The sequence below is a fragment of the Lonchura striata genome, chromosome 2 (assembly GCF_050655825.1).
Source record: "Lonchura striata isolate lonStrDom1 chromosome 2, ASM5065582v1, whole genome shotgun sequence".
Lineage (NCBI taxonomy): Eukaryota > Metazoa > Chordata > Aves > Passeriformes > Estrildidae > Lonchura > Lonchura striata.
In genome coordinates this window covers 8,312,215-8,333,708 of record NC_140704.1, presented here as the reverse complement: position 1 = coordinate 8,333,708, position 21,494 = coordinate 8,312,215, and the positions used below count along the sequence as shown (strand labels likewise).

The 21,494-nt window shown below is 37.2% G+C and overlaps 1 protein-coding gene across 6 annotated transcripts in view; it reads right to left on the bottom strand.

Moving 5' to 3' along the window:
* The window catches only part of RBM33 (RNA binding motif protein 33), a 98,394-nt gene that overhangs the window by 63,956 nt on the left and 12,944 nt on the right, over positions 1–21,494 (bottom strand). For all 6 annotated transcript variants that reach the window (XM_021526558.3, XM_085563541.1, XM_021526561.3 and 3 more), the window contains exons 3-7: positions 17,499–17,547; positions 15,518–15,594; positions 12,751–13,051; positions 11,550–11,660; positions 4,746–4,917 (exon numbers count right to left, since the gene is read on the bottom strand). In XM_021526558.3, coding sequence (XP_021382233.2) covers positions 4,746–4,917; positions 11,550–11,660; positions 12,751–13,051; positions 15,518–15,594; positions 17,499–17,547 — 710 coding nt within the window. The remainder of the gene's footprint in view (positions 1–4,745; positions 4,918–11,549; positions 11,661–12,750; positions 13,052–15,517; positions 15,595–17,498; positions 17,548–21,494) is intronic.

Genomic DNA, 21,494 nt, shown 5'->3' with positions numbered 1-21,494 from the left:
AAACACTGCCAGAACTACAGAAGAATCCCTGTGACTAACATAAAATTTGCAGGCACTTTGATCTCCTTTAGGTGGCATGTTAACATTTCATTAAAGACACCTTAAAAAGGAAAACGCACAGATACTTGTGTTTTGCACAGGCAAAAAGCAGCAGATAAATGAAACGAACATGAGCAAAAGGGTTTAATTGTTTTCTTTTTGAAGATGGTATTGAAGTCTGCCTTCTGCTCTAAAAGGAGGCTGTAGCTCCTCTCAAAGTTTTGGTATCTTTAACATCTCACTTATCTGCAGATGTCAGGCAGGACAATGAATCTTACAGTAAAGGATCTGTTGAGTCTTCCATATAAACAGATTTTATGCCCTAGACTGCTCTGCACACTGGCCTATTCCAAAGAAGGACTTTCTGCTTCCTGAAGTGTTTCTAGACGTAACTACTTAATTTTTGTTTTATTGTATGTGATTTACAAACTAGCTGTACTTCACCACTGGTAATTCCACTGAAGAGAGAGCACACATTAAAATCTGTGCTCAGCTGAAGTCAAACACATGGCTGCTGATAACACCCACCCAACCAGAGACCACGTGGTACTCTGCAAAGATGACAAATTGCTTGAAGCCTTGGACAATGCTGACAACATGAAGTAAGAAATGATGCAGTAATAGGCCCAGGTAATGAAATCACTTTAAAATACAGAAAAAAATCTACAACAGACCTTAGGAAACACACCATGAAAGTAAAAGCAGAATAACTCACCAGGTTTCAATCACTTACAAGGGTTAATTTTAGCTCAAACATGCAGCTGAATTTTGCCATGTGCTAGCCAGATCCTTTCTTACCCTTAATACTGATTTCTGCCAAAATTAAACTACTAAAAACAAACACACTCCTGACAAATAAAAGCATATTTCAAATTAATATGGTATGTACTTGTCAATACTACACACAGTAGTCATAATATCTGAATATCAGAATTAAAGTAATTAGTATCTGGCAGGAGACATTCCTACTGTTTCCACACCACAAGATATCCTCTCCCAAGAATACATAACTAAATCAATTAAAAAACTCTTACAATTTCTTGTGAGTCTAAAGGCCAAAGCTACTTAAACCACCACCATCTTACATCTTCATAAGTAATCTCTATTAGTCTTTGAAGTGGAGGATTGACAGAAGGGCAGAAAAGGGTGAGCACTGAGCATTCCCTCTGCGGCAGTTGATCTTGCTTGCCTATAAAAACTACCTGCATGACTGAGCTGCAAAGACTGTAAATTTGCATGTCCCAGTTCTCAGAAGCATTCAGTACCTCCACAAAGCTGGAGCTTTCCAATTTTTAAAACTTTTGAACTTGCAGATGGCCTGTAAGAACACAGCAAACATGAGAGACTTCTAAAAGCCCAGGATCTGCCTGAGTTTCCTATTTCATTTTTTGCACGTTGGTGATGAGACAAGTTTCTCTACCACCTTTTCTCTCCACTCTGACACAACTGAATGGCATAAAGCCTTAAACAAATACTCTCATGAAATGTTACCTTTGCCCTCAAGGCACCTGCACAGCAGAGCCCAGACAATCAGGCTTTATCAAGAAAATCTTACAGAATGCTTAGAATGAGGGAAGGAACCACAGTCCCTCAAGTCTTAGGTATAAAATGTGCATTTCTGACAAAAACTAAGAGAAATGTACCCTTGCATAAAGCAATCAAAAGCTTTAGATGCAAGTAAAAAACTGCCATAGCCAACTTTGGCTGCCAGGGATCAAAAAAAAAAGCTGGTTAGGTGGGAAAAACGGAGCTCTGATTTCAAGTCTTCTTCCTCTCCACACCTGAAGTAAGTTGTGCTTCTCCAGAAACCCACAAACGTGGAAGGGCCAATGTGGGCTTTGACCCGACCTGCCTGAAAGACAGACCCGTACTTCCATATATCCATGAGGGAAAAAGAGTGCCACTATGTTGCAGAAGAAATTATCCAGAAATTATCCAAGTCCTGCAGGGCATCCTGAGCAATCTGCTGCTTGGACAGTTGTTTTGTTTTCTCTGGAATACGACAGGCAAGGCAATTTTTCTGACATCTTCCACACTACAACCCTGAATTCAGCAAGGCTGTAGTCTGGAAAATAAAGTTCGGTCATTGCAACAAGTACCTACCACTGATAGTCAAGCAAGATAAAAAGCAAGTTCCTATTAAATAGCTTGCAAATCCTATGTGAGGAAAGCAATTTTTAATGAACCTAGGAACAGAGCTAGGCTTCCTAGAAAGCAAGACTATGGCCAAGTCTCTCAGCCTCCTCAGCACACATTGAAGGACACTGAATAAAAACAACTCTGGAAGAATGGACTGCTCCAAACAAAATTACTTCAGAGCACTGTGCTGATTAAGCTTGGGGAAGGGATGACAGCATCCATGCAAAGTCAAGTCTGTCAATCTTGGACATGCAGAATAACTCTCTTTAAAATACATAAATTGTTTTCCTCCTCATTTTACACAAAATTTCTCAAATTTTTAAGGCCATGTCCTAAAAGGCACAGTCCACACGCTCAGTTTTTCAACCAGAGTAGGGACCAACTCTGGAAAAAAATCCCAAACAAAACCACATTCACATTCATACTACATCTATGACCACAGAAGTACAATATAACCATTGGATTTTAAAATTAAGAAGATTACATTAACATCAAGCATACCTCCTCTATAACATGCCACTGAGGGCAACTGTCCTACCTGTGAAGAATTTTGCTTAGACACAAGTGCAGGTTCAGAGCCTTCTTGCTAACTCTAGGACTGATGCCATGAGCACTGCAAGTGCTGCATGTAGCTACACAACACCACACAGCAAAATATAGTGTCCCCCTCTGAGGGGGGCTGCATATTGAATTTGAGAGCACTGTGTCCCACACACAGAGATCAAGCAGAAGAGAAGGCATGGGAGATGGCTTTGCAGAGAGGGAAGCAACAGAAACAGTCCTTGCTTCCCTGAAAGTAACCTCAGACTGCTCAAGAAAAGAGGTGATGAGCAGAGGAAGAAGAGATTCTCTTTCCTTCCCTAGGCTCTTCTAAAGCACAGCCAGGTATTCACATGAATACTGCTTCTCCCTGGCTAAGAACTCGTGTACAACTATAAACATATTCATTTTCATATATATGCAGTGTGCTGTCATTTCTCATCATCCAGATCTGCAAGCTGATTATACCCCATGCTTCTGGACACAGAGCAACTGGACAAATTTAAAACACTTTAAGTTCCCAGCCCTGCCTGAAATCTCAGACATGAGGCATCACAGTGAACATAAGCCAATAAGCAGGGCATAACAAGAAGTACTGCCACATCCAACTGACCTTTGCTAGTACTCTGCAATTGGTTCTGTCTAAGTCTAAGGGGTTGGGTTGTGTATTTTTGATAAGATATAAAGGGAATACTTCAGTTTGGCAATACCAAAGATTTTTTTCCTCTTCACATTCCTTAACAGGTAACTATGTCCAGAGAATTATGACAATTACCACTCTGAGAAGGCTTCACCTACAGGCACTGAAAGAAGACATGCAATTCTTATCAAAGGTGACAAACTTGGTATTGCTAGAAATCAATTGCAGAGCTGTCTTACAATACCTCTCTTCTGAACTTTGAAAAGCCATTCTTTACATTATATTGGATGAAGAAATGTTTATGAAAGATTTTAACCACATTACTGAGAACACTGTATTTTTACATTTTTTTTTACCAGCACACATTTGGTTTCATCTTGACTGTATAGTTCTCACACACATAGTTAATGCAGTGAATCAGCAATTATTTTTCTAGTGTCTCTAAGTGTCAAGATTAATTTCACTATTGCTGGTAATAAAATGGTTTCAAATGACATCTTTAATCAGTAAGTAAAAATGCACTCCTCCAATAGAGACAAGCTGTCACAAAAGGTCACCAAAATGTGACAGGATGGAAATTACGTTTGTAACTTCAACTGAAATGTTAATTCCTCTTTCAGTGTTTTCTGAACTATGTTCGTATTTTAGAGTAAGGAGATGTAGGTCTGCAATGAAATTTCATTTTTAAACCATAGCAGCTGCAAAAATTTGCTCTACAATCTTAAAAGGAAGCAGATTATTTATATGCAAACAGAATTTTTTGTGGTTTAACCTTTTACCACATGGTCAGTTATCTGGTCTCTATCAATAAATTATTAAGAAAAACTAGCGTGACTAGAAATCATTTCACAACAGTACTACTGTGTTTTTGCCAAACATTAGTGTAAAAGCCTCTTTGTAGAATCATCTACATGTGCACTTATCTTTTCCTTGCATCTCAGAGCTACATCTCAGATCACCTAGAATTACATTTAATAGTCTAATTCAAATCACTGTTCTTTTAACAGGCAAGGTCCACTACAGGTTTCCTCCTCATTGACTGGTCTTGTTTTTATACTATATATTTATATAACATGGTTTATATTTATATAACACAGTTTAAATTAAACTAAAGAATAAATCCACAGGTACCTGGAAAAAAATGCAATTGTCCTTTACCTTGCAATTATGTGCAGAAATTTGGTTATTCCAGTGCACTCTTGTTTTTAAAAGATACTGTTTTGTCAAGCCAACACCTTTTGTAAAAACAAGATACAGTGTGTGGCTAGTAGAAATAAGGTCTTATGGTTGCAAACATACTTGGAATCCACCTCAGCTAAAACACCCTTCGCCTTTTACTATCATTCATTACAGCTCTGCAAAATAATCCTCTGCCACAAAACCTCACCCAATGTTTCTGGAATGTTTCTTCTTTCTCTTGTCACATCTGAGAGCCTGATGATCGTTCCTTCTTTGCGTTCAGTTTTGAAACGTAATCGTCCAGACTCTTCATCATCATCCTCCTCTTCATCAGACTCTTCTTTTGTTTCTTCTTGAAGTTCCAGAGACCCAATAGCTGCCTAAATCACAAAAACCAGAGGACATGCAGCCTCAAAAAGCCAAGTTTCTTGTAAACAATATCAAAAGCAAAGCTTTCTTTAAAAGCCCCTTTCTAGAAATTTTGCTGCTATTATATTGTGCTTATATATAAGTCAGCAAACATTTAAGAGCTAATTTTTTTAAACTAAAAATATATGTACTACATAATAAATAATAAGGTAAAGTATATAAAATAAATTTGCTGCAATATTTAAGGAATATTGAAAGTCTAGTTAGAACCTTCCTCCATCTCAGTACTTCTACACACAGATTTTTATCACTGAATTGACTATGATGCAAACCTTGGTTACTACCAGATTCAAATAATAGGAACAGTAAAATCCCAATTTTTTTTTAATTGTTTAACAACTGTCAGTACTATGCTGTTAAAAAATCCCAACCAACGAAGATAACCTCGTATCTCAATCCCATTCCTCTAGGTATGTATGCCTTTACTTTGTTCCTCAAATGCTTCCCAGTTTCAATTCAGTAACTGATTGAGAGAATAAGAACAGGATTGGATACATTTGAAAATACTAAATTTGTATTCTGGATGCTATTGGAATGCTTCTGGAATTTACTTTCCAGTTCTCTCTAAAACAGAGAACATTTATTTAAATAAAACAATGTTCCAAATGACAATGGATCCCTCTCCTTCCAATTAACAGAAAATAAAAAAAATTTCCTTTTTCCATGTAGGCCTGATGAAAATGTCCAGTGTTACACAAGTTATACTGGATTTCTACAGCTGAAAATTAGAAGTGTTCTAATATCGTGTGATACTACATAAAAATTTTTGGTTACTGTGTATTTGATTATTTCTTGTACAAGCCTACTTGTTCATTTCTTAGAGCCTGTTAAATTAAAATTCACATGCCTTTTAATTCTATGCAAAGCCACTAAATACATCATAAATTCTATGCTGCTTGAGGACAGTTAAAAAATGAGCCAAATCTAACATGCAAAAATGGTTTAATCTTCTAATTAACCAGATCAGTGCAGAAATTTATATGAGAAAGGCACAGCATGTGTGACAGTCAGGTGGACAGATATTAAATCATAAATCAAAAAAGAATTAATGGCATAATTGTGCAAGAAATTGCAAATTTCCCTATCCAGCAACCTAACTTCATCCATAACCAAAAAAAAAGTGTGGCGCAAAATCAGAGACAGGGTGACCCGGCAAAAGAACTTCTGCTTTAAAAAAAGACAGCAAACCTTATGAACAAAAGCTCAGTGCTACTCCAGCTTTGGTCTGGTGAATAAATGATCTGTATACTTAACTACAGGGCATTAATGGGCTACTGATCCCAAGTTGTGTTTTATCCATTCGAGACAAACTTTTAAGCACTCCATTTCCTGTCCTCACAAAACTTCTTTAAAATACAGCTAAAAGAACAGTCAAATTTTACAAAAGGTTTTAAGGCTTTCAAGTTTCATAAATAAATATATTTATTTTTGTGTAACAATTTTATCATATTAAAAAAAAAAACAGGTTAAAAAACAGGGAAGCAGGAGAAAAAAAAACACCTTCAACAAGACTGAATGAAATCCAAACCTCAAAAGCAAATCCAACTGAGCACAACTGGTCTAATTAACATATCCACATATAATCAAAATACCTTTGAGGGCAAACAGTTGATACTCATGGAACAGAGGAGGGATGTTAGCAAGGAAAGAGATGCTAACATGGTTTAATGAAAACAAACAACACCGAGAGAAAGACAGTGCTGGCATTTTACTTTGAAAAGAGTGACTCCCAAAAGAGCAAGGAGAAGCAATATCTCTATCAAATCTGTGTTTTTATAAATATCATAAACCCTATAATTTTACTGTCTCACTGCTTCTTTTTAGAAACTTCCTTCAGGATCAGGATTTGGAAGTCAGAACTGGAGCAACTGTTTTGCAAGACATTCTCACACTACACTGAGCCTCCTACTTTACCTAAAGCACAAATCCCAGATACATCCACTCTCTACATCCACAGTCCTTAAAAGCTACATTGAAATTCTGGTTTTTATTAATCAAAGACTAGTCTCAGTCACATAATCTCATCTGAGTGCTAAACTTAATCATACAAGGCTCTATGTGTAGCTCAAACTTCAGAATGAGAACTAGAAAGAGTAATGAAGTCTACATTGTCCTGAAAACTTCTGCTATGTTTTAATGAAATACCATTTTAAAAAACCCTGAAACTTTGTTGCATTTTGACAATTACTCATTCTGGGGAAAAAAATCTATTCTAAAAAGAAAACATCCCAATTTCTGACAGACTATCAGATGACTACTTACCTACAGAACAATAAAAAAAAATCCCTAACTTTTCTAGACTAGCATTATTCTACTCTTATCCAGTTATACCAATTCTGAAGTCTTGGTCTGACTTGCTTCATTCATCAGCATAATGATCATGCCACCCATTAGCCAGCAACAGCCATACAAGCATTAAATGCCAAAGACAAAATAAATATCAAAGGAGCTAATGAATAAGCAGGCATCTAGGCAAAGCAGTGCTGGAGAATGGTAACTGACCCATATCCAAATCTGATTACACCTTTCATTGAGGAATTTATGCAATGGAGACACAAACATGTCTGAGAGCCACCCATATGTTCTCTCCATACAGCTCCAGGAAAGGCTGGCTGAGCAGGGTAGGAGTACACACCTTTCCCCTGCAGTTTGTTCTGCAGTTGTAAAATGCATTCCTACATGACCTTTTCCATCCTCACAGAAGAAGCTGTTTTGCCAAAATTGCAGCATGAAGAGACTCTATATTTCAAAAAGACACAACTGCAGACATAGAATTAACACATATTATTACTTACAGGATTTGCTTCAATACCTGCTAATCATTAATATCTCTGCATCTATATTAACAGCCCTTGAGTGACCACTTAAGGTCACTGGACAGGACTCACCAGCCCAGGCTTCTCAAAGGGAGCTTTACATTTCTCACTATGACACCTTGCACAAAGCTACCAGAGAGCTTTGCTGACCCTTACACAGGAACAGAATGACCTTTCTTCTGCCACAAGGTCAGGGGCTCCTGCCAGCCTCAAATCTATGCCCTAAATCCCAGGCACTGAGCAGGACTCCTCACACTGGGTTATGATCTGCTATGGACAAAGGGTGAGTGCTCCTGCCCTGCTTACAGGCAGCTGCAGGAATGGGAACAGACACAGCTCAAGGGATGCTGCAGAAACACTGACAGCATGATCCTCCCAAGTATGAGATCCTCCCAAAGTGTTCAGGAGAGCTTTGGGCCAGCGATTCATAAGATGTGCAAAACCAACTAAATTAAAGGTGAAAAAAAGAACTTTTACTATAGCCATAATAAAGGAAGTGGAGGCATCTTCTACAGGTTACTGAAGAAGCTGCAACTGTTCAATCCCAGGGGATCAAGAAATAACACAGCAGATAAGAGAGTATTGCATCTATTCCAAGGGCACCTCAATTCCACAGATGAAAAATGGAACCAAAAAACAAATCTAAGTGCCTTAAAACATGTTTAAAATTGGCTGTTTTGATTTGCACTCTTTTCATCACTTTCCTCCAAGATAGCAGGTCATGTTTTCAAACTTGAACAACAGAACTGAAGTGCAAAAGTTTTGGCTAAACACAGATTGGACAAATCAGACACACTGGCCTTTTTTCCCCAAGCCTTTATTCTATCAAAAGAAAAGCAGTATGCAGCATTTCTTCATTAAATGCTTTGTTGATTAAAGTACTCTTCATTTCTTATCAGCATAACCCAAGACACAGTTTAAATTATGCAGTGATAAATCCCCTAGCATTGACTTCACACATTATATCCAATATAAAACAAAGACATCATGAATTCTAATTTCACGAGGTTTAATTCTTACAAACATTTCACAGAAGTATTTAGTGATATTTTTCCTCTAAAATATTTAGGGTATGATATATCATGTGGCTGTTCTACCACACCTATTTGCTGCTGAAACTTCTGGGTGTTGGGTTTTGCTTTATACCTTAGGAAGACAAAAATAATTTCTGAAGCACTGCTACATTTTTCAAGGAAGCCACACAGAGCGTTGCTTATTTAAACTCTAAGTTCTACAATTTTAAGCACTGTTTCAAAAACAAACTTTATCTGCCTATTCCCCACTTCTCCCACCTGAGTGCCACTTGTAACAATTGTCTCACCTCCCTTATTCGATTGTTTCCCCCATCATGCTCCAATTCCCCAGCCAGTCAGCTTTTCTCTTGGTTTACAAAAAGATTTCTTATTTCTTCATGCAATAGAATAAGAGACTTTAGGTGGTTTTAATGTGGTAACTGTTTAAAATAAAACACCATCCAACATCCTTCTCTGTTATTCTGATGCCAAATTTCAACCAAGAGATAATAATGCTCTTTCTTTGTACCACAGTCATTATACCTCCACTCTTGTGTTGCAGGAGAATACCAATCCTTACCCCCGTTTAGAAGCACTGAATGTTATGAGATTTAAGGAAAAGTGCTGTTAAATAACACTTGAATAAAGAACAAAACTCTTCAGAGCTGGAGGCAGGCACCTAACCAGGCAACAAAAAGAAGTGAATATTCTACAAAGTTTCTCTCCCATGGTGGTATTCTTCTTTGGAGAGTGCAAATGTGAGCCTACTCCCAAATGGAAGTAAGATACATACAAAATAATAAAGGAACAAAGAGATGGTATTGTTTTGCAAAAAAAGAAACCTGTGACAATCTACAAACCATCAGAATAAAGCCAAAATGTAGAGTAACTGAAGGTATGGCCAAAATATTCACATTATATGATGAACAAATTCCATAAATGCTCCATTTACAAAACCAATTAAAAACTTGCATGGATAGTACCTTTTCAATGAAACAAATTTAATTCTGAATTAGACAAATTTAGACAATGTGATTATAAGAGAATTCTCACTCTGGAGTTCATACTCCCAAAATGAAGCTGTGCTTTTTTACAGCAGTAAGTTTAGAAGTGAGCCACAGCTATGAATTTAATTTTACACAATGTGCATTGTGTCCATCATCTCAGACTGTGGCTGAAGACACCACAAATGCATCAGTTCACCTCCAAAACACCAAAACTGTGTCTCATCAGTCCAGTGAAGGAATAAAAAGTGTTCAAGGATTTCACAGTTCTTTGGAAGGATAAATTTAACACCTGGGAAGTAGGGCATCAACAGCATGAAAGTGTATTTGGTGCAAGATGCTACGCTTGCAACAGTGGAGGCTGAAGTGGTGGTCCCTTTCAATGCAGATCTCACCTACCAAAAAATGTTGTTTTCCCAAGATAAGTTTGGTACAACTGGAGCATCACAGCACACCCAGTTGTGAGAACTTCATGCAGTAATGCTGCTGTGTCTTTGAGGAATTAATTTCCTGATGAGTTAAAGCTCCAAAGAGGAAATACATTCTGACTACACTTCTCAGCAGGTAATCCATTCAATCCTATTTAATTAAGAACTGGAATAAAAAAAATATTAAAGCAGATTCCTGGCGGGGAAAGGAAAAAAAATCTTACATCAAAAACTTGCTGCAAATTTAAAACGGCTGTGACACTCTTGCCTAATAACAAAAAGGAAAACCTTGCAACAGAGTTGAAGTGGTAAAACAAAAAGCAAATCTTTTATGAAAGCTTGCAGGTGCACAAAATACAGCATTGCACATGCATGAAACAGGATTTCTGTAATTTTTAAAAGGTTAATTAATTAGCTTATCTAGCCAGTACATCCAATAGGAAATCAGTTATGCCAGTAACCCAACCCTATGTCCGTTAGTCCAGGGGTTTCTTTCCCTTTTTTCTTGTTATGTCTCTTAGGTTCTGGTAGAATATAAGATGCCCTTGTCAGGAATTATCTTCTTAAGAATAAGACTAAACAGAATTTCAAGAATGCATAGTAAAAGTTTGTTTAACTGTAAGAGAGGGCAGGAAAAATACTAGAAGCTACACAAATACATATTAAAAATCTACAAGGCTATGGATATATGAAAAACATACAAAAAAGCTAAAAAACCTTTAGGCATCACTACCAGGCTATAACTAGTGAATGCATACTTGGCAGACTTTAGTGTAAGATTTCCTATTGCAAATGAAGGAACTCTGAAATTCCTGTGAGATCGAACTTCTTCAGTGAGGAAAATTGAGTCTCAACACAACTTTCAAAATAACCATCTCTTTGCCTGTCTACAAGACCAAACCTTCCATGCTTACACTCCCCTCCCTCAAAGGGGGATACCCAAGAACTGTAGGTATATCCCAACAGCACCAGTGATCCATCTGGGAAGGGAAGCAGCACAGCTCTTGGAGATTTAACAGACTGTGCAGTATTACTGTGATCTCCTACCCAAATGGGCCCCAGAAGTTTCTAATGATGAAGCCAAGACTAAATATGCACATTCTGAGCTTTCCCTTTTGATTCTAATCCCAAGGGTGAGAGGGAATTTGATGTATCTGACAATATAGATGCTATCACAATTCATTTTATACACAGAGTACTACCACCAATAATTCAACACTGGCAAAGCTGCATCAATTCTTACCCAGCAGTATGTACAACTCTACAAAATCAAACTGTAACAGAACTAGTTATTTTAAGTTTCCATTTAATTCATTACATACCTCTTCTGATTCATTAGGCATTGTCTGGGATTCTTCCAACTCCTCATCAGCTGCATACTCTTCTTGCTCTCCCATTGCTTGCTCATTATATGATTGCATGTAATCTTCATCCTAAAGCAGCAAACAGGAACGTGAAAAGACACAAGGCAAACTGAAGAGGTGGGGTCTGACTGCATTGCTGCAGCTTCCAGAGTGGAAGAGAAGTATTGCATCTCTGGGAACAGTCAACTGTAAGTGATATGGCACACATACAGCATAATTAGCAGGGCTTTTAACTATAGACAAAGATTTCAATATTATCAAAACCAAAACAGTTTCCATTCATATCCCAGCAATGTCATCATAAAGATTCCATTTAATACTGTTTGGCCCAACTACTTCTATACACCTGCATCTGCTGATTACAAATTCACGAAGCAAACACTGCAGGACTTTCTGGCCATAGCACATATACATTAACATCAGATTTCATCCCATCAAATATAAACATTCTTAAAGCATTCTGCAAGTGCTTACGTATGAGTGGGTTCAACTCTGAAAAATTATGAGCATAAAACAAAAGTAAAATGCTGCTTAAGTTTGCTTGCATTTTCAGACACCCCACTGGTCACATACAGTTTTAATTAAGATTAAATAATTTCATTATCAATTAAAGTCAGTAAATGTTCTCTAACATGCTGCCTAAATTATATTGAATTATGCAGGTGACATTTTCTGAACTAACCTCCAATCTCTTCATTCAGGTTTAGACAGCTCTCAGTTACAAAAAGGATGAACAAGCAGGACATCAATCACTTTGGGATATTAGCACCTTAAAGATGTCTTTAGCAGGTCAATAATCTTTTCACCTTGGAAGGACTTTATCAGATCTCGTCTAAAGCCCGGATAAAAGCTTTTGCATTAAGTACTTCTAACAATTGGCAGTGTATCTCCACCACACAAAGCTGTTTTCTTCCTTAAGGATACAACCCTCAAGGTCATGATTCTCAACTGCTTTCCAGCATGACAAAGGAGCGTTACCTACCGCCAAACAAGCTGTCAACACAAACTTTGTCACAGCCTAGATAAAGAAACTGGCAGACAGTGATAATAGGTCTAATTTCCCCTCCTCCCCAGGGAGGTAAACAGATTTTAAATCAGTCTAAAACCCTATGCACGTGAAGCAATGTTATCTTCGAAGATACAATAGGAGGAAACTCACTGGAAATTCATCTAGGGGTTCATTGATTTCAAGGTCTAGCACTTCATCTTCTTCTCCAGGCTCTTCCCCATATTCTATTTGGTCTTCTGTCAGTTCAGGATCATTGCCTTCATAATGTCCTTCTTCTGCATACTCTGAGGCATATTCTTCAGGTGCTTCAGATTTGTCATACCCAATTTCATCTTCCCCTTGGTCATACTCAGACTCATGTTCCAGTGAGGGATCGTTGATAGACTTGGAGAGTTCGTATGATGTCAGGATGCCAGATGTGGCATTGAGGCTTACTGTGACACCTGGAGAGCTGTGGGGAAAATTCAGAGGCTGAAGTCTAACTGGCAACTACTCACAAAGACTCAGCAAAACAAAGCCAACAAACATAAAATCTCCAAGTTGGTGGAGAGAATTATACCCCATATACTATTTGACTCCATGCCATGTTCTCATAATGCATACTAAAATGCAGCTTATCATCAGCTGCAGGCTATTTGACCAGGGCAATCAGACCAACCAGATGGTTTAGCAGGTCAAACTGGCAGAAGTCCTGCTTGGTAACCAAAGCAGACCAGATTCAATTTTAATTCCAAGACTAACAAAAAAACATACACAAAATGACTATAACTGCATCTGTTTTCCCAATCTTTCAGAATACACTAGTAAAATACTTTTTACTAAATTGTTCATTCTTGATTATCTTTAATTCGAACTTGCATTTTTATGATAGATTTAATGTTCGACTTAATATAAAACAAATATTCAAGAACTGTAATGTAAATGATTGAGACATTTTTAACTAGCACAGACACTAAAAAAAACAATCAATACAAAAACTGGCAAGTTTATAATCTGCAGGCAGGCAAAGCAAAGCTCAGGGTTTACTGTTTACAAAAGCCATTGCCATCAACACAAAAATGCAACTAACCAACAGCAGACTAGTTCTTGATTTGAGAGCTCTGTGTATAAGGAACAAAAAGAATTTTTTAAATAACATCCCTATTATTCTCCATTTTCCTAAGTTCGGGGGACCAAGATCCAGGCAGCTTTGAGCTATTTGCATCTCTAAGAGAGATTTAACCCGAAAGTGAAGACATTATGCAGGATTACTATCCTCCCAACTACAGAAACACGAGGTTGACTAGAAATATAAGAGGAAGAGAAAGGTTCTCTCTGGCAAGAAAATTGCTAAAAATGCAAAACTTGCCTACAGAAACCTGCTTCCATTGAGCAATATTATCACATTTGAGATATTTTATCACCACTGTGTTTGGTCACACAGCCATCCCTGCTATCCAGGAGTCTCAAGGAGGACATACAGCAAAAAAACAGACAAGAATTCTAACTTGTATTCCCCTTCTTGAAGGGAACAATCCCACCCTCACTCCCGCAGGGAGGAAAATGGCAACCAAAGATTGATAAAATGCTCCACCATCACATCCTCATCGGTCCAACATAAGGACAGAAGTCTTTATCCTAATTACAACTAACACAGGAGATCTCAGAGATGGAAATACACCCCATGTATGTTACACACAAACATCTATTCACAGCCTTGCAGATGACATGCCCTGCACAGCATGCAAAAAGGGAAAGCTAGAAAAACAGGTCAGTAAAAGCAGCAATAGCACTGCATCACTTTGGCATTACAAGCATCTTCTCTCTTACTTCAGTACAGCTTGAAAAGTAAAAACAACAAGACACTCATTTTGACTTGTAATGCCCATAATTCAGCTGAGGAACTGTATTACCACAGGGTATTCAAAGGGCAGAATTCTCAGTAAACTACCATGGAAATATCTGCTCCAGCCTATTCAAAATTTTCTGCTATGTAATTGAACACAAATATTTAAGTCACAAATTCCCCTCCTCGGAGTGTCACGAGGCAAGATAGATTTTTAAAGGAAAGATGGCAGAAAAGGACTATATACAAGTGATGCCTTTCCCTTGGTCCTAAAAAATTAAGAGCCAGACACGGTTAAGTGATGATAAAGGGTTTTTACCTTAGTATTTAAATAAGGAACCCTATGGTGCACCATTTCACCACAGTGAAATGTACCAAAATGCACACAACACATGACAGATCCCATACACAATTTACAGACCTTACAAATTAGCATATCTTACACAGATGCCCCAACGAGAGGCTTGAATTAATAGTGTGATATCCTCCCACCCTGAGGAATTCCCCCCTGCAGGGGCCAAATCTCCAATTTACAGAATGGATTCTAGGGAGGACCTTGGTGTCTCAAGACAGCATACTATGAGGTCTTTAGGGTGTTTGGTCTCCTGGCCTAACAGAATACTAGGACTATGCTAAATTATCAGATTTAAGGAATTACAATTATGCATGCTAAGAGTACTGAGGATACATAAAAGCGATATAAATCGTATATAAAAGACAAAATATCATCTGGCATCAGGAGAAGGAAGCTTACCACAGCAAGCAATACAGAAGCAGTAAAGAAAGCTCTGTAAGTGCTTATAATTCATTCTGTATGCACAGATAACACAAATTCCTTTTATAAGCTTTTCAGAGATTTGAATAAATTTATTAGATCAAAATAAACAAGAAATAATTTTACTGAAATGTCAAGAATGGTACTGAGTACATTGTACATTATATATACATCACTAAGTAGCTAGCTAGGTAAAAACCAAAACTATTTTAAGTATATACCAATAACTTTAGTTTAGTTTAGAAGTTATTCGTTATCAGTAATAGGAGTCATTCATAGCTTTGAGTTATCCAAAACAATATTCAAAAAAGAAATACCGAAATTCTTGTTCCTCTTCATTGTCACTTTGCAGGAGATCATCATTCAGCTCTTCATCTGATAAGTCTGACTGATTCTAGGTTTCAAAAAAAGTCAATAGTGAACATAAAAGATACAAACTTTTAACAAAGTACTGAATGCCAAATATTTTTCATGAAGAATAGTAAGACCATATCTTCAAAGAAATTACCTAATTCAATGAGAAAAAACACACAACACAGGATCACAAATTTTAAAATACATCTTTGACAATCCTATGGAAATTTCCACAACTCAAATTTGTCTATCAACACTTCTTTTTCACTGATCCATTCTCAAATATGGCCAAAGACGAAGACTCACTTAAGACAGACCAGGAAGGAAGAAAGGTTAGCTCTTGTACAGAGCCTGGTAACCTTGATGCACTAGGCAAGTCAAGAAAATGCATGAACTGCAATTCTAGAGCAAAGAGATAGGTGACTGGAGGAAAATATATGATAAAGAAAACTGAAAAATCATGGTTACTTCGTAAGAGAAGGAAAAAAACGTAAGAAAATACTGTGTCACCTCCTAATTTCTCTGCCAAATTAAGCAACTTTCAGTTGGCTTTGTTGGTTTTTTTTTTGTTGTTGTTTTGTTTGTTTGTTGGGTTTTTTTGGTTTAGTTAGTTTTTTTTTTTTTTTTAGTAATTACCCCCTAGGGAGAGATAACTGCAGTTCTGCTGAGCAACATTTCCAACCCTTAAAGTAACAGGGCCAGAAAGGTTACACAAGGACAGATTTATCTAAAAGTACTGGGATGGGATTATGTAGAAGAAGTTCAGCCTAAATAACTTGGGGAAAACTTTCTGAGAAATCCATTATTACCCCATCACATGAGTCTATACCCACAGCTACTGCCCTGTAAAATGGTAAATCAAAAATAATAATAGAAAAAGCACAAGTAACCATAATACACTGGAGAACCAAGTACTCGTTAGTATTCACATATATAATTTTTAAAGATAAGTAAGCAGCTTTATCACCTCCATTCAATGTTAACTGCTGGTTTTGGTAACTGTGTAACAAACATTTGCAATCATTATCCTCCTGGAATTTTATTCTCTTTAAACCAGCACATGAGAATAAGGAACTTCCTATCTTTAATAGGAAATGCTTACAGATACTATAATAATTTCAAGAAGCTAACTTCCAACACTTACAGGATAGTTATAAAAAACCATAACAAATAAAACTCAACTATTAATAGAGCTGGGTTTCTTAACAATCTATTCATCTCCAACTGGAATTTCAAAAACTACTTTCAAAATTAGTTTATTTAGAAGATAAAATACAGGAAGAGGTGACCAGTCAACCTAATTTCTCAAACAGAGGTCTTGTCTTCTCCTACTGATACCTGGCTAATCCAAAGATACATTTAGCTCTTTTTCCAGAGTTCAATTCTGGAAATAGATACCAGCAGGAAGAGTCCATAGCAGATACAGGGGAAAATTGTTTATGTTCCCCAGTTCTAGCTGTTGCCATATTTTTCCCCTCACTTTAAAAGGGGAAATTCTCTGGATACTCACCAGACAGCAAGGTAGCAGGAAAGTTTCACAGCGAGTGTGAACATTCAAAGACAACGATGACTGCTCTTTTATTTCCACTCTGTTAAATACTTCTGGTATTTTAACAAATGATTTTTAATAGCCAGGAAACTGGCACTTGTATTACATTTTCCATCATGCTAATTAGCATTCAGGAGACCTAACTGGGTTGAAAACAAATTTTTCTCTAAGTTTTATTTTAAAAAGCCACACTTGGAGGTATTTCACAAAAGGAAACAAAACCCTAGGTGCAGAATGCTCTGGCAGTAAGGCACAGGTACCTCAGGTACCTGTGGCTGTCAGGCTTTGCAGAGGTGACTGTAAAATGAAGTCAAACCAAACACCCGACCTGTCTAAGCTGAACAACATTCACATTTTGATATCTGCAACAATTCACTTTAATGCACATCTCTTACCTTTTTTCCAGTTAGCAAATCCTCTCCAAGCAAGTCATCATCAAGTTCACTGTAAAACAGTAGCAAAATGTTGAACTTAACAAAACAAAACAAAACCAAAAACCTTACCCAGCATATGCCTTAAAAAACTTTCTCAAGGAGAACTGTTGCCAGCCAGCACAAAGCCTATTTCAGCAAAGCATTCAGGGAATAAAAGGTTTTTACTTTTCAGTGAAACAACAAATCATACATATTAAGTAAGTCTGCTATTGCACAGTCATTTCATTTCTGTATGCTCTCCCTTCCATATCCCCTGAACTAAACACAGCAGAGAAACCTGTTTTGGCACAACCAGCCAAAACAGCCATTCTAGATCCTTCACTCCAAGGCCACTTGGACACATTGTCCAAACTCCAAATTTACAGCTCCCCAGAGAGACATGAGACAGGCATGCCCTTTGGGCAAGACTCAGTCTACAGATCCCCAAGTGGCCTGAGCTGCACCTCAGCAAGGAGCTGGGAGGCTGGGAAAGTGCTGGCTTGGGAGACTGGATCTGTCCTGAAGGCCAGGCTTAGGCCTTGATCTTTCATAAATACTTTATTCCCTCCTCCTGAAGTTGAGGGTAAGGTCAAACACACATTTGGAGGGTGACAAAATCAAATGCATGTTTCATCAGTTTTATATCTGTGCACAAGAATTCAGGAAGCACAGAAATACTGGCTTACAACACTTCTGCCATCACAGTGCAACTACCCCATAAATACAATTCAGTGCAAGGAACTACATTCAAGGTGAGCAAAACTTCAGAAAAACTGCTTGATTTCATTCCTCCTTCAGTGAAAGAACTATCTAGTGACATGGATGACCAGATTCCCCTTCAATAATTACTTGTTACTAACAAAATCATGTATTAGAATACGAATATCAATACTAAAATTAGATGTCAGTGATTTGAAATATGAGCTGTGCTTTAAGAGGAGACTATTTCTACCTCCACACCTTAAAAAACCAAAGAGACACAAAAACCACTATGCCTTAGGTAGCACATAAAAAACAAATCATCCCAAGTGAGACTGGCCTACATGAACTGAAAAGGAATTTGTATAACAGTTCCTTAGGACTACATGACAAATATTTTAAAGTGGGGAGACAATCCCAAAACATAAATCAGTTGGTTTTGCAGATGGATCAGTATCTTTCACAGCCAATTAGTGTACAGATAACATTGGAGGGAAAGGGGAGTGAGGGTTGCAAAAATATTGTGGGCCAGGAAAGAACAAATGATACACCAAATAAGCCCTAAATAGGACATTATCATCAGTATACAGAATTTTTCCACTGTTACTGATCACAAATAGTTCCAGGAATGACTGAACATTAACAAATAGCAATTTTTTGTGCCTAAGACTTATCACACATTACAAAGACCAAACTAACTAGAATTTCAGCCTTTTCATTCAGAGACAGGAACCTCTATGTAACAGAAATGGTTGCAGAAGAATTTCCTACTTCAATTTTGTCTCTTAAAAAAAAATCATTAATCTTTCAACTGCCAGTAATCTGACAAATGCATCAAAATGTTTGAAAATATTTTCAGCACTACAGCCCACCACTGACAGCTTTTAATGAAACTGCACTAGCGAAATTCCAAGAGATGGCAAGAGCATATGATACAGCAGCATTCAAAGAAAAAAACCAAGTCCAGGTAGCGAGAAATTCAGATTAGGGAAAGGAATGCAAAAGGAAGTGAAAGATTAATTATCTAAACATACCTAGGCCTACTTACCACATTACTAAAAAGCATCCTTGATGTGACTATTTAGAAAAAAAATAACATTTGATCTCTGGAATTAATTGCAAATATCATCTAGATTTTCAGAAACTCTGACCTATTGCTTGACAGTCAAAACAATTAACATTAGGATACAGACGAAGTTTGTATGAGAAGCAAAACATCCACAGGGTGCCCTTCAAAACCTGTTAAAATACTCAATGTCATTCAGTATTTTCATTGATAAATTAGAAGAAGAAAAATGACCATGAGTAACTTTTTGAGTAAACAAAGTAACAGTGAAAAACCTGCACAGTAAAGTGGAACTATCTCAAGCTCCTTTATAAGTAGCCAAATCTGAAGCTGTCCGTAGAAAAACACAGAGGAACCAAAGGGACTAAATCTGACCATTAAAGAACAAAGCAAACAAACAAAATACCCAGGAAGAAAACAAACAGAAAACCTCCAGACACTAACAGATCTTAGGCTAGCTGAGAGAAATAGACAAAAATGAATGGCTGCCATTTGATATCACACAAATCCGCATAAAATAAGCCAAACTGGAATAAAAGTACACACCTATGCTAATTCCAAAAGCATCTCTCACCCTTGCTATCATCAAGACACGAAAATCCTTCCAAAACCACAATACTAGGAAATTGTGGGTTAATTTTGAGTTTGCTGCTCTCACAAGAAAGAGAGATTTTCCTCCCTTTCCTCAATTCCCAATACCCAACATTTTCCTCACTGAATAAATTTAGCCTACTCAAATAAGCAAAAAAAAAAAAAAAAAAGCAGATGATAAAAAGTGCAAAGTTTTCAGTCAGCATAGAGAAATCAGTAATCTCAAAGAAGAGTATGAACAAGTGAATTTCAGCAAAAATCAGCCACTTAATCTGCCTTGTCATCTTGAAGGAGAGCACCAGAAATGCAGGTCTTACCCAAACTCAAGCTTTGGGTTACTTAATGAGATAAATGTACAAATTAACATGATAAAGACATCAGACCGGCCCTTTTAAGTCTCCAATTTCATAAGCATGCCTCATTAAACATGAGCAGTAGCAAGGACACAAATGTTTCAGGAAAAGAACTTGGAAAAAATGGGGAAAATTCTACAAGAACAATGCTACATTTGTACTCCCAAATAACTGGGGACTTCCAGCTCTCAGTTAACACCCTCCAGGGTTTGAGAAAGGACAGAGATCTGAAAATTCAACATTATATATAAAATTAATATACTACTAATAAATATATTACTTCTCTATTCAAAATCTTATTATTTATTTTAATTATTTAAGTGACATGGGGATGTGGCTCAGTCAAGGAACAACACAGTAGCTGCTGGTTGATGAGGATGTGTGGCTATCAGAACTCCATCTCCCACTCCCAAACAGTTCAGCCAAAAACAACACATAAAGGATGAAAACACCAAGATTACTGTGTTCATCCAGCCTTTTTTCCATCTTTGAGAAACTATGTTCCTATACTGAATTTGGCCAGTAGGTAAAACCCCCAAGCAATTGTATTGGGCAACATAGCCAGTCATTTGTACAGCATTTGTGATTGCCAAGACACTCATAGAACTCAACAATTACAAAGAGAGCTTTGCAATTTGAAGAGAATATTAGCAAAAAAAAAAAAAAAAAAAAAATCCAATACATGCAAATAGTATTTTATTTGATGCAGTTGTAAAATAAAACTTCTGAAATTATCAGCAAGATAAAACTCTAGAATCTTTTGCTCTGCACCTGAAACCACTTCCCTCACAATTTCACTATTGAATTTTTTATCATCTCTCTTTAACTAAATACAGCTAGTAATAAACACATAAATCAAAACTTTTTCTCTAAAACTAAGTCCTTGTATACTTCAAAGACTCTGCTTTGTGAAAATACTCTTAAAGTTACTGTCAAGCCCTATTAAAACCAGCTCTGCACAAGCAGTTTACCACTGGGTAAAAGCTTCCAACTTCTGATGCAACAGCTGCTCCACTCTTCCAAACCTCATCAAGTGATGAGTAGGGCAGCTACACCCAAATGTGACCAGTCAGCAGCTAAGAGCCCATCGATTTATGCAAGAAAGGCCAAAAGTTCAGGAAATATTCTAATACAAAACACTCTGCCTGTGACACTGATTTTAAGGTTTCTGAACAGCCAATTCTGGGGACAGGAGGCAGCACAGGAGAGACCCCGCCTGAGCAAGTTATTTTAATAACACTCTCAAACCAGAGCACCTCCTTGGTGCAC